The 12,792-nt window shown below is 40.0% G+C and overlaps 2 protein-coding genes across 2 annotated transcripts; one reads left to right on the top strand and one right to left on the bottom strand.

Annotated features, from left to right (window-relative positions):
- The first annotated feature begins 494 nt into the window (after nucleotides 1-494).
- Nucleotides 495-4,332, top strand: LOC116252794 (heat stress transcription factor B-2b-like). Its single transcript, XM_031627330.2, has 2 exons — nucleotides 495-873; nucleotides 3,739-4,332. Exons 1-2 carry the CDS (start codon nucleotides 517-519, stop codon nucleotides 4,111-4,113), a joined length of 732 nt encoding a protein of 243 aa, XP_031483190.1. The 5' UTR covers nucleotides 495-516; the 3' UTR covers nucleotides 4,114-4,332.
- A 135-nt stretch (nucleotides 4,333-4,467) lies between these two features.
- On the bottom strand, nucleotides 4,468-11,767 carry LOC116252793 (monothiol glutaredoxin-S17). Its single transcript, XM_031627329.1, has 3 exons — nucleotides 11,536-11,767; nucleotides 11,270-11,344; nucleotides 4,468-5,970 (listed from the first exon to the last, which is right to left on the bottom strand). Exons 1-3 carry the CDS (start codon nucleotides 11,707-11,709, stop codon nucleotides 4,726-4,728), a joined length of 1,494 nt encoding a protein of 497 aa, XP_031483189.1. The 5' UTR covers nucleotides 11,710-11,767; the 3' UTR covers nucleotides 4,468-4,725.
- Between the last annotated feature and the right edge of the window lie 1,025 nt (nucleotides 11,768-12,792).

Genomic DNA, 12,792 nt, shown 5'->3' with positions numbered 1-12,792 from the left:
ATAACGTAGAGCCTTTATATTTGTTATTTTTCTTATTTATAGCTTCAATTTTTAGTTTTTCAAAACTTTACGTTTAAGTTTGTCGGCTGATAAGATTGTTTTGGCACGTTAATACAATACCCAAGTTACATAAAAACTTTTTTATTTACATTTTTATTTTCAAATTAGTTAAAAACATTTTATATTATTTTTTAGAATTATTACATTTAAAAAAAAATTGATTTAGAGCCGGCCGTCATCCCTGCTACACTGACGTTGGTCAAAACTCCAAACCCGCAGCCTCCGTCCTCCCTACGTTCCTTTTGCATCCAAAAGGGCAGCTAACATAATTACGAAAACACCCCCGTCCGGTGGTTGTAGGGAATTAGCTTAGCCTTGGGAGGGTGGCTTTTGTGTAATTTCATGGTGAAAGAGGGGTGGACTGTTGGCTTGGGGTGGGTTTTGCCACCAACTGTGAATACCCATGCGGATTGAGTTCGCTCGCCGGCGCCAGGAGGCAGAGGAAGAGGGAGACAGATGGAGAGAGAGGTGGAGGGAGATAGAGTGAGAGGTGACATGGGGGGGCTGGCGGTGGCGGGAGCAGCTGAAGGGGGCTGCAGCGGCGGCGGTGATAGAGGGAAGCAGCAGAGGAATCCGGCGCCTTTCCTGTGGAAGACGTTCGACATGGTGAGCAGCAGCGAGGAGGAAGGTGGAGGTGGAGGTGGAGGTGGAGGAGGAGGAGTCGGCGGCGGGGAAGAACGGCGGATGGTGTCGTGGAACGAGGAGGGCAACGGCTTCGTGGTGTGGATGCCGGAGGAGTTCTCGCAGCTCCTCCTCCCCAAGTACTTCAAGCACTCCAACTTCTCCTCCTTCATCCGCCAACTCAATACCTACGTATTCTTTCTCTCTCTCTCTCTCTCTCTCTCTCTCTCTCTCTCTCTCTCGTATTCTATTTGAGCGTCATCTGCGAAAATAGTCGTACTGGGTTCTACTTTTCCGTTCATCTGAAACGTGACATGGACATGAATGGTGGGTGCTTTTCTTTATTCTTCTTTGTGTCGGTTCAGAAACCAGAGGCGCCAACACTTTCTTTCTCTAAAAGGTTGGATTTCATGAAACTTCCCACCCCAAAAGATGCAGGCTACTCCCCAAACATGGTTTCTAGCTATAGCTTGGATGCCCTCAGTAACTACGTAAAAAGGAAGATATTCTTTTCTCTGTACGCCAAATTTTATAATCGATGGTTTAACTTTTTGAGCTTATGCATTCCTCCTACTCGCAAGAAAGTTAAAGTTTCTGTTGATCCATAAGTTTTGGGATGCACAGATAAAGACCATATCTGAGATCTGTATGGTTAGTTTAATGAAAGGATGAAACAGTTTTCAGCTACAATGAACTCGAGCGTATGGTAGCATCTATCTCTCTTTCCTCACACAAACGCAGAGAGAGACTGATTCCAACAGAAAAGAAAAGTGGTGATGTCCCAATTGTTGATTGAAGGTTTCATGAGGAAATGCACATGAAGTTTGGAGAATGCATGTAATGAGACTTTCCACAAGAAAAGACATTGAAAGAGGGAAAATATTCATCTCATAGCAATCATGCTAAGCCAGTTTTGGATCTTAATGGCGGAAAGAGGGATCGCCTGGTCGAGTGTTGAAGCTCCACCGCTCTTCAACGGTCCCTCCTCACGTCTGACTCCTTCAAGATTCCCTTTCCCAATGGTTAGGAGCTACCAAAAGTTTCCAGAAGCAGCACGCTTACTTTTTCTACAAATTTTAAGAAGATCTTAATCATATTTTCTACAAATTTTAGTCAAAGAAAAATTATTTCAAAATTCTGTCTAAAGACCAGCTAGGCTTTTCATTTTGATTAAGATTGCTTAAAAGTGTTCTTTTGGGGGTATTTTCCTTTTCCTTTCCTTTGATGGTTTCTTTTTTGTTTAGGGTAGTTTTATCTTTTTTTAAAAAAAAACTTTTTCATTTTTCCAAAAGTCCTAAGAGTGAACACGTGGTGCATGATATGCACCAAAAAAAAAGTGGGAGTTAGTGTATTTTGAATTTTTTAAAAAGAAATGTCTTTTTTCAATTTTTGAACTTTTTACTACCTTTCTTGGCATGTAAGGAGAGGCTCGGCCGCCGAACAGGCAGCATCTCTCCCAAAATGCTGAGGCACATGTGGCCGGGATCATGGGAATTTTTAAATAATCTCGAAACTTATTTTGGGAAACTTTTCTCCAGATTATGTATTCTAAATGTGTTGATTCTTGTGCTCTAAAACGTATCCCATAAGACAAGGTGTTGGAAGAACAATGCCATTGATTGTTTTTTGATTTCATGTACATGTTTCTCTTTAGAAGCGTAGAGAGTTAGACCTCAAAACATTGGTGAGAGGAATTAATATAAGCTAGATATGCCTACAGCGGTTGTGACCAGAATGAAGCAGATGCTTGGATAGATCCAAAACGTGTTAGGTGAATTTGGTGGGGCAGAGCATTAGGATAGAAGAAATCTAAGTATAATTGGTGGCTGGGAATTAGTTAGAATCTGAATTTGGGTTTGTTAATGTTATGTTTGATTTTCCGCGGATCTCAGGTCCGAGTGGATCTGAAATCAACAATAGCTGAAATCTAAGATTTTAACAGACTGGGTTTCAGCATCAACCCCCCAGCATGGATCTCAAATCCACACTACATTGTAAAAAGTGTGGATTTGAGGTCCAACAGGGGTGGGGGGAGGGGAGGAAAGGTCAGACATCAAAACCATGGACCTGAGATCTAAGGTGATCTGAGATTATCAGGTAGTCGATCTACAGTAATCAAACACTGAGATGATCAGGTAGTCGATCTACAGTAATCAAACACAAGCTAAGGTATACAATCAGGGCAAGTGGGTAGGCTGGAAATTATTTGACAAGGATACAACATAGGTTAAGCTGGTGGGCAAGCCTAGCTAGCTAATAAGACAAGCTAACTTTGGTTGATGACCTTTCTGGATTCTCCAAACAATGAGTGAGATCAAGTGACTTCATTTATTCTAGTTGACACATGAAACTTAGATGGGACAAGGGTTTTTTTTAATGTTTATTTAAGGGAACCTCCTTCGACATAAAACCCTCAATGTCATACCTTATACTTTCAAGGTTCGGGTTTGCTTCAAAGTTTCGGTAGACCTACAATGTATCATTTAGACTCAGGTGTCATACTTGTTACTGTTTAAACCAAATAACACACCGAGACATGACAGCAACTACAAATTCAAATCTTGGATCCCTTGAGGGGGGTAGCGTTGGGCTAACCAGGCTACGCTTAGTTAGTTTAGGTTAGAGAAGGGGCAGACCCAAATTAGGCTCGAACGGGCTTGGACCTACAAGAACCCGAGATGGAAAGGGACTCTTTATGTGCTATCAGTAGTGTGAAGGTCAGGCAGTACTGGGTCTAGTAACCCAGGATGCACGGATAAAGCCTACTTCAGGATGGGGGCAAGCTGAGCTTGGTCTATCTATTTAGAGAAATGACTTATCCTGGGGATAAGGTAACCCAGGTAAGAGTATGCCTAGTCTGGCTAACTCTAATGTAGTTGAGCACAACCGGGCTGGGTCAAGGATGCCCACCTGATCTAAACCAGTGAGAACACACATGGTTTATGTCAAAACCAGAGAGGCTACTAGGTCTGGAACTGGCTTGCACGCACTTAGAGAGAGAGCGATGACCATTTGTATAGGCCTTCAACTAACATTTAAATTTGTTGATCCTGGCAGGGATTCAGAAAGATTGCATCGGATAGATGGGAGTTTGGTCATGAGAAGTTCCAAAGAGGAAGACGGCATCTGCTGGTGGAGATTGACAGGAGGAAGTGCATACCCAGCATCTTCCCTGCTTTCCTGAAAGCAAGTACTGACAGATCACCACCAACACCACCACCAGCAGTCTCAGACGAAGAAGCCCTCATGATAATGGAGGAAAACAGAAACTTGAAGAAAGAGAACTCAGAGTTGCTATCAGAAATTTCTTACTTCAAAGACCTGGAAAAAAAACTTGTTGGCTGTCTTTTTGAGTTTGTCGAAGGCCCCCGCCCTTCGGCACTGGAACCTGCTGAGCACGAAGTTCGGAAAATTCACAATTTTATATCATAAAACTAACAAGAGTAAGAAATGTAGCTACGGAGATAGATTCCTACTCATATAATGTTAAACATGGTCCACGCACGATTTTGAAACAAGCACCTTCAACATTCGACGTGGGTATTGGTGGATGTAAGTTTTACATCCTGGATCCTGTCCAATGCTTAATTGTTAGAGGTCACTGCAGGCCTCGCGGCCGAACAGGTCCCGCAACTTTTTCAATGATTTGAACTGCAAAATCTATTCAAAAATTAAAATAGATGAACCAATCCCAGCCCATGTAGCCAAACCCTCTCTCTCTCTCTCTCTCTCTCTCTCTCTGGCGTACAGCACCATGCTTCAAATAGGGAACACACACGGGGGCGGTTAATACCAAAAAATAACTTGTCATATAACAAAACAGTGAGATCTAAATCGATAAAGCAGATATGACCATCAGAATGGTTCATTCTGAGGCTACACAAGATCAGACTTGGTAAAGAACCTTGAGATCGCGACGAAGGCAGAATACTATCTTTTGAACATATGCATGTCAAGAAAGAGAGTGACGATCAAGAAAAGTTCTCAAGCAGGTGAAACTGCAAATGTAAGCATAATATTTTCAGAACTGTATGACTTCAACCACTATTCCATCAGAGTTGATTTCAGCTCACCGCTCTGTTGAAGTTCCAACACGATGTCACAGCCACCAATCAATTCTCCATTGTGGTAAAGCTGCGGATAGGTTGGCCAGTTCGAGAAGGTTTTGAGTCCCTGCCTGACCTCATCATCAGTCAAAATATCAAAATATCCAAAGCTCACGTCTTCAGAGCTAAGAGCTTGGACAACCTTTGAGCTGAAGCCACAACGAGGGGCTTCTGGCGTCCCCTTCATGAACAGCATTGTCTTTGATGAAGATACCAGTTTCTTCAGGCGATCATCTAGAGATTCCTTTGGGATGATTCCCTTCTCATCCAAAACTCTTTTCAGTTCTCCACTTTTCTGCATCTCTAACATGATGTCAGATCCTCCAATGAGCTCCCCTTTTATGTATACCTGTGGATAGCTTGACCAATTGGATAATACTTTCAGTCCTTGTCGAACTGTATCATCAGTTAAAACATCAAAGCTACTAAACTCAACCTTCTCTTCTTTGAGAATTTCAACAACCTTGCGGCTGAAACCACACCTGGGTTCGTCAGGCTTCCCTTTCATAAACAGCATTACAGGATGTGAATTTATCAGGTCCTCTAGGCGGGAAGTCAAGGCTTCATTTAAACCACTTGATTCAGTTATGCCACCAATCATTCCTGCTGCTGATGAAGCTTCTTCTGTGTCTGCATTGACACTCAAGCTAGTTACCAGATGAATGCCATGGTCTCTGAAGACTTCCTTAAGTTCACCACTCTCATGCATTGCTGAAGCAATATCACAACCACCAAGAAGTTCACCCTTGCAGAACAACTGAGGGAAAGTGGGCCAATTGGAGTACTTCTTCATCCCTTCACGAACCTCATCATCTGTGAGGATATCAAAACTTCCAAAGTCGACACCTTCCTCTTTCAAAATATTTACAACCTTTTGACTGAAACCACACTTGGGTGCATCTGGACTTCCTTTCATGAATAAAAACACTGGGTGGGAGTCCACAAGTTGCTGCAACCGCTTCTTCAAGGAGTCATTAAGGTCCAAAGGTGGATGATTTGCCTGTGAACTGCCGTTTTCTTTAGCCAACTCCTTAACTGTTTCAAGCACCGAGGGGCCAGCAGCCATGCCAAGACTTGCAGGTGCAGCAGCTTTGGCTTGGTCAATCGAACCAGCAAGTTTTGCAACCTTATTGGCCAAACTGGAAGGATTTGCACCTTCCAACGTATCAACCTTTTTACCATCCTGGGAAGACCAATATTAGTTGATTAATGACAAGTCATCTATGAAGTCACCTAACTGAATAAGAATCAAGAATCACAAAGAAACTGAAGAGGATAGTCACCAAAGATCTCCATAAAGACAGACACAATTTAACAAGCAGATGATAATTGCGTTATAATGGAAACAGTGAACTAAATGCATGGGAATTTTGCAATCAAAGATGTATATGTCTACCAATGATCAAGCCCTTTGGGCTGAGTCCACATGGCAAGACAGACAGATCCGATTGAAAGGTGGATGTGTCTACTTATAATGATAAGCTTAAAGGTGAAGAGTGAAGATGCATTTTTTTGTTGTTTGTGACATTCATCTTAATGCTTAGAATAATAGAAAAAAGTTAAAAGAAAAAACATACAAGAACATGCCACAAAATGTTATCATCCTTAATAGAACAGTATGATAATTAATCTTCCAGTCCCAACTGACACCTTAATCTAAAAACAATACATAATCACTGGAGCTTCATTTTCTAGATATAAAGACGTTTATCAGAGGCTCAAACAGAAACTGTCCACCATTGTTCAGCACATAGAAGATGGTGATTAATGATCTCACGGAGCTTGGAAGTTAGAAGAAAAAATGCTCTGAAAAAACATGCATAAGTGATCGCCCAAGAGCAATAGACTCGAAAGAAAGTGAAAAGTACACAGGATAAGGATTCAAAGAGTCCACCATTCACCAAGAGTGTTCATACAAGAAACAAAAGAAAATACAACAAATCAAATAGTGCACCAAGAGACAGAACATGCTTAAGCATTACGCAATAATATTAGTAATAATAAAATGCATGGGATAGAATATCATAGAATGGGGACCGCTTATTTATACACGAAGGGGAGAGAGATAGCCGTTGGACTAGTCATATTGACCAGGCTTCTAGCTGTTAGGATAGCCAACTGCTAGCAGCTTGGTCATTGAAAGAATGACCAGCATATGGTTCGATATATAAAAAGTACGATACATAAATGCATGCATGCACATACAAAAGAGATTAAATCATATACCCCTAAGATTCCTACTGCAAAACTATTCATAGTAGTAATGGAATAAGCAAAACAATTTGATGAATGAGATCCATCAATTTACATAGTTTATTATTCAACAAATAAGAACCTCTGGATTTTACATGGTCTATTCAACAAATAAGAACCTCTGGACCATAGCATTTTAATGTGTAAGGAGAAAAATCCAGGGTAGCAGAAGCCAATGACCCAAAGTAAATCAAAATTTGAGGGTCAAAATATTAGAGTTTTGTTTCTGCGGAACATGCTCCAAAGCATGAATTTTAACAAGTGACAGTCTATGACGTGAAAAAATTTGAAGGTGACCTATGTAAAATAAATGGTCATTTTCAAGTACTCATCAAGATCATATAGTCTACCTCTAGATAGTACTTCATTGTTATGGCACAGCTCTTTGAAGATCGATTCCATATAAGGAGGAAGTTGCCTTCTGCAAGATCATCTCTAAATTTATTATGGTCATAACTGTGTGTATGGTTCTGTGAAAAAATAACACTTCTTTTCTGTTTTCCATGTCTTCTCAATATTGAAAAATGCATAAACCAGTGTTAGAGTTGGGGTTAAGAAAAATGGACACAAGATATTGGAAAGGAAACAATGTATAGATGGTGGTCTGTGATGACATGGCGGTCAATCAGAACTTGTGCATGGTTAAAAGATGATGAGAATGAAATTTGGGAGATGAGAGCTAGTAGGTATAAAAGTTAAAAGGAGGTAGTGGGTAAAACCATGCAATGTATAATGGCAGGGGATCATGGCATAGATATGGTGTACTAGAGATAGCGGTAGCAAAAGTGATAGTGGTGACAAGTGGTAAAGCTGATGATGAGTGGTGAAGATAGTGGTAGATGAGACATGATGTGGATGTTAAAGACACCTTTGCTATGATCAACAAAGTAAGTTACCATTTGAAGTAACAATTTTGAGCTTTATCAGAACTAAATTGCTACTTAAATAGTGAGTCTTTCAAAGTTTAGAAGGCTTAAGTTGCCTGTCAAAGACAATTAGATAAAAACAAGTTGTCTACAAAACGCATGCTCTTTTGAGTATGAACTATGAATCCTCAGCTAAAAACTAAGTGATTCTCAATATAGATGATTTTATGCTATAACTTTGCCTGAGGCTAAGATGAAGTCACTATCACCAGCTCTCTAGTTTTAGCTAAAAACTAGTTGCTTATCAAATATAGATTGTTTGAGCTTTAACTGCTTCTAAAAATTCCCAAAACTAAGTTACCTATCAAATATAGAAGATTTTTTAATTTCTTTGCTTCAGGGATTCTCAAAAACCCCTAATTCTTATCTGAAACCAAATAGCCTGTCAAGGATAGGTGACTTCCAGGCAGTGAAAATGGAGCTGAAAACAAGTTTCCTATTTGACAAAGACAATTTTAAACTTCAAACTTTAGTCAAAATTTATCTACTCATCACATGTAAATTATTTTAAATTTTTAACATTTAGAGGCCGTTTGCTTGACGGCCTAAAATGGTCTTTTTTTTAGGCAAAATGGTGTTTTGTCTCCAAAATGCCATTTTAGGCGTGATTGGATGATGCCAAAACTAGGTTTGCCAAAAACCCAGTTTTGGTAAAACTCATTTTTTCGAAGGAACCTGAGAAACCTGGCCCCTCTTTGCTTCCCCAGGTTATAATAATATTAATATATTTACTATATAAACTCATTTTCGTTATCCAAACAGAAACCAATGGTTCAAAAAGTGAAAACTTGGTTTTTGCTTGTCACTAACTACACAAACCAGGTTTCAGAAACTGGTTAAAGGGCTTGGTTTTCACAAAATGTCAATTTTTGAGGGTGTCATACAAACCCAACCTTAAGCTTCAAATTAGTTTACCTATTAGCGAAAACCAATCATATCAAAAATTATAAATGATTTTCAGCTTCACAAAACCACGTCAATCATTAAATATTAACATTTCTCAAGCTCCACATTCAGCTGAACAAGTTTTACCATCAACCATGGCAATGTCAAGTTTGAAATTTTAGCAGAAAGCCTGAAACTAGAAGATTTACCAAGTATAGGCCATTTTGAGTTTTAGACTTCAGTCAAAATTGAATTGCTTACTAATTTGGGAGCAAGTTCAATTATCTAAAACAATGTTACAACATATTTAGGCAGATTCGAGTGCTGTGGCTCACAGCTTCAAGTTTCAACAAAAACTAAGTTACCATATTCTCAACCACCATCTGATCAACACGCCTTCATTCCTATCTCCATTATCCACCGCCCTTTTCTTTCCACCACCTTGGTTCCACCATCCATCATCCTCCATCTAGAACCGTATTCACCAACCCAAAATCATTTGCTTTTCTGCCTCCTTAAACTAAGCACCATCTCCATTACACAACACCTACCAACCCACATCCTGATATTTTTGTAGGAGATCATTGTGGTGAAAAGGAAATAGGAAAAGATGCATGGTCAACAGTAGAACCTGCAATGAATTATAGAGTAGTGGATTGACCATGATGGTAGTGGACATGAGATGGTGAGAGTGAGAGAGTACGTGGTAGAGGTGGTGGTTAAGAAGTCGCAAAAGGTGGACATGAAAGAACAATGGATGAAGAAGACATAGCAAGATATAGGTGGCAGATTGGTCTGGTTGGTAATGAAAATACTGGAGGTGAGGTGACCATAATAAGGGTGTGGTGAAGATAGTGAAGAAGGAGGTGGCTGATGGGTAGTCAACATGAAATGTGAGAGTAAATGTGTAGAGAGTGATGGTGATAACAACATATGGAGATCAAGGTGGACAATAATTGGTAGGGAATGGTGAAGATGGAGACAGAAAAGAAACAATTGAAAACAAGATAGACAATAGCAAAAAGAAGGTTGGTACCAAAGGTAGTGGAGATAAGGTGGTCATAGTAAGACATCGAAGATGATGGAGTGCAGTGGGGATGATACAGATGAAAAGTAGGGGTCAGTAAAGATGCCAACAAATGGGAAGCAATGGAAAAGATGGAAGTAGACACAAAAGCAAATGAGTGATGGTGGGTGACAAATAAGCAATGGATGTAAGGTGGCAAATATGGCATCTAGTGACGATCATTATGTACAAAAAATGGAAGTGGATGGAGGGTTGGTAGTGAACATAAGATGGTTATGATAATGTTATATGCATGGCAGAGATGATGGAGAATAGTGGAGGTGATAGTATACAAGAAGCAAGGGTCACTAAAGATGGCAACAGAGAAGGAGATTGTAGTAAAGATGTGTAGCCAATGAGTGGCGATGGGTGAAAAATACTCAATGAATTTAGGTTGGCAATGATAGAAATGGATGTGGATAATGATGGACATGAGACTTCCAATTTGTGAGTGTTCCTAAAGCCAACGAAAATTCAAAAGTTTACACATCCTTTTTCTGAAAATGACTGAAGGAAATGGACTGATTCTTGGGACATGTTACCTTGTTGGACGAGTTTTAGTTCTACATTGTTCTAGAAGCTCAATTCTATATATATATATATATATATATATATATACATGTTCCTCTTATTAAGAAGATACAATCTTGTGGGAGGTCTGAAGTACCGTGGGATCAATGAAGTAGATGAAAAGGAGATATGAAACAGTGGCCACCAAAATTCCATCATGTTATTTTGTGATATATGGAACACTAAGAGTCTAACAAATTGCATTCAGTAAAACTTTGAGGCATTCTACATAAAAGACACTCACTAATTTCCAGTTCATGCCTTGTAGACCACAAAAGCAGATGGTTCGAGGTGAAGGTTTATTTGCAAGCTTCAAGTAGCTTAAAATTAATCATGAATATATAATACTGAAAGGAAAATGAAGTATCTCAGTTAACCATATGGATCTTCATTCCTAACCAAATGATGGTATCTAATCCTCTCCCTAACAAAAACACGACGATGAAATGTCATAAACTTGCGAGTGGCTTTGACGGTGTAATTCCATAGCACGGCAACTTAATCCTGCCTATAACAATGCATGAAGATGATGATGAGGGTGTTCACAGCAACATATGTCCACCAAAATAATCCGTATTATATGCAAGGCTTCGTGCGCATAACGTCACTGCTCTTAGTAACTACATGAAATATAGCAGAAAACAGATGATGATGATGATATGCATCAGCATGACCAGCAGGCCTTACTAATAGTCATTGGATGCACTTCATCAGTTCTTCTCCATCATTATTACCTCTCTGCTGCTAAACTACAGAAGCTGTGTTAAAATTGACAAACCAACCTTGCAGAAAACAAAGAAAGGCACAGCGGATACGGAATACGCCTCTGAAATCTCCGGCTGCTCTTCCGCCTCAACCTGCAACACGTTCCCAAGCACAGCCAAAAAGAATCAACATATGAGACTCCGCAAATGACCACGATCCTGACCGAAACCAGCAATCAAAATAGGAATATGGATCATCGACGATGCCAGAGAGTAACCGGAAGTTAACAAGAGGAAATCAGAAAGGAAAGGACGCAGATAAGGAGAAGCGTCAGGACACGGACCCTGTAGAAGCGGGCGTGAGGGAAGTCCGTTGAGAGGTGAGAGAAGACTTGGTCCATCTGCTTCGAAGCCTCGCACCATGCTGCCCAGAAATGGATGATGGTGGTCTGCCCTTCCCTCAGGATTCCATCCAGCTCTGCCTTCGACCCCAAATCCTTCACAGAGCCACCACCCATCTCTCTCCCTCTCCCGTGCGCGTAATGTCAGGAGACCCTCTGTCCGGCCTCAAGGGTAAAGCTATATAAGCGTCAACTTCCAATCTCTCCCTTTCAATGGCAAAAGCTATTCTCCCCGTGTCAATGGTTGCCGTGTATTTTGTTATTCCTTCAAATAATCGGATCCAACTTAACTCAGGACGTGTTTGAATGGGTGGATGGAGTGTCTCACGTGTAAACATAAACAAACAAGTAAATTTCACTACGTCAAACATCTTGAGACTTTAAGTCAATAACTGTTTCTCTAAGTAAACATTCTTTAAAAAAATAAGTAAACCGTATGTTATTTAACCAAACGTCTTATATGATGTCTCCTGACACTCCGTCTTTACCTCTCAAACACGCCCCAATACCCTACTCATTATCTTTTATAAATAATATAAAACAATTAAATTGTAAACATGATAAGGTTGAGACTTGAATTAGAGTGCCACTGTAAGGAGCCCAAAATACCTTAACGTTATCTGGTAAGTGGAGACCACGAACGCATACAAACGATAGACAAATAATGCACAGAACGGAAAACAAATGGGAGAACAAGCTGTTCTTGGCCTCAAAGAAACTGGAACCACAAACACGAATTAGTTTTTGCAAATCATGAGAATTTTCTGGTAATGCAAAACCGTTACGGAGCGTTCCTCTCCATTCTGCGCAAACACAAGTCCCCAGCATCGCATCCACGTTTGACTTACATGGAGAACAAGATAGCAGGAAAAAATTACATCATCACTTCACTTGTTGCAAGAATGGATGCCATATATATTTCTTTCACGCACTTTTGTTTGTACATACTTGTATATTTTTTCAGTTGTTTGAAAACTTGAGAGTTGTAGCTCTCTGACATGTATAAAGTAATGTTTTTATTTATAAGTGTTTTTCATTAGAAACATTAATTGTTAGAACAGATCGTGTCGTGTGCTAATTATGCAGCTAAGTTATCCGTACGCAATAGACAGATCAAGCATATGCCAACTACGTAAGTGTGATTGTTTCGCATCGGCTGCATCATAGTGAACCCGCAAAAAAAAAAAATCTCTATTTCCT

Source organism: Nymphaea colorata, chromosome 4 (genome assembly GCF_008831285.2).
Source record: "Nymphaea colorata isolate Beijing-Zhang1983 chromosome 4, ASM883128v2, whole genome shotgun sequence".
Lineage (NCBI taxonomy): Eukaryota > Viridiplantae > Streptophyta > Magnoliopsida > Nymphaeales > Nymphaeaceae > Nymphaea > Nymphaea colorata.
The sequence above is the reverse complement of the archived record's forward strand: the minus strand, read 5'-3'. Positions and strand labels throughout refer to the sequence as shown.

What these genes read in the sequence shown, in the direction of transcription:
- LOC116252794 (XM_031627330.2), top strand. Translation starts at nt 517, where the DNA reads ATGGAGAGAGAGGTGGAGGGAGATAGAGTGAGAGGTGACATGGGGGGG. An exon ending in TCCGCCAACTCAATACCTAC is followed by an intron (nt 874 to 3,738) that starts GTATTCTTTCTC and finishes TGATCCTGGCAG; the next exon opens with GGATTCAGAAAGATTGCATC.
- LOC116252793 (XM_031627329.1), bottom strand. Translation starts at nt 11,709, where the DNA reads ATGGGTGGTGGCTCTGTGAAGGATTTGGGGTCGAAGGCAGAGCTGGAT. An exon ending in CTCACGCCCGCTTCTACAGG is followed by an intron (nt 11,345 to 11,535) that starts GTCCGTGTCCTG and finishes AACGTGTTGCAG; the next exon opens with GTTGAGGCGGAAGAGCAGCC. An exon ending in CTTTCTTTGTTTTCTGCAAG is followed by an intron (nt 5,971 to 11,269) that starts GTTGGTTTGTCA and finishes TGGTCTTCCCAG; the next exon opens with GATGGTAAAAAGGTTGATAC.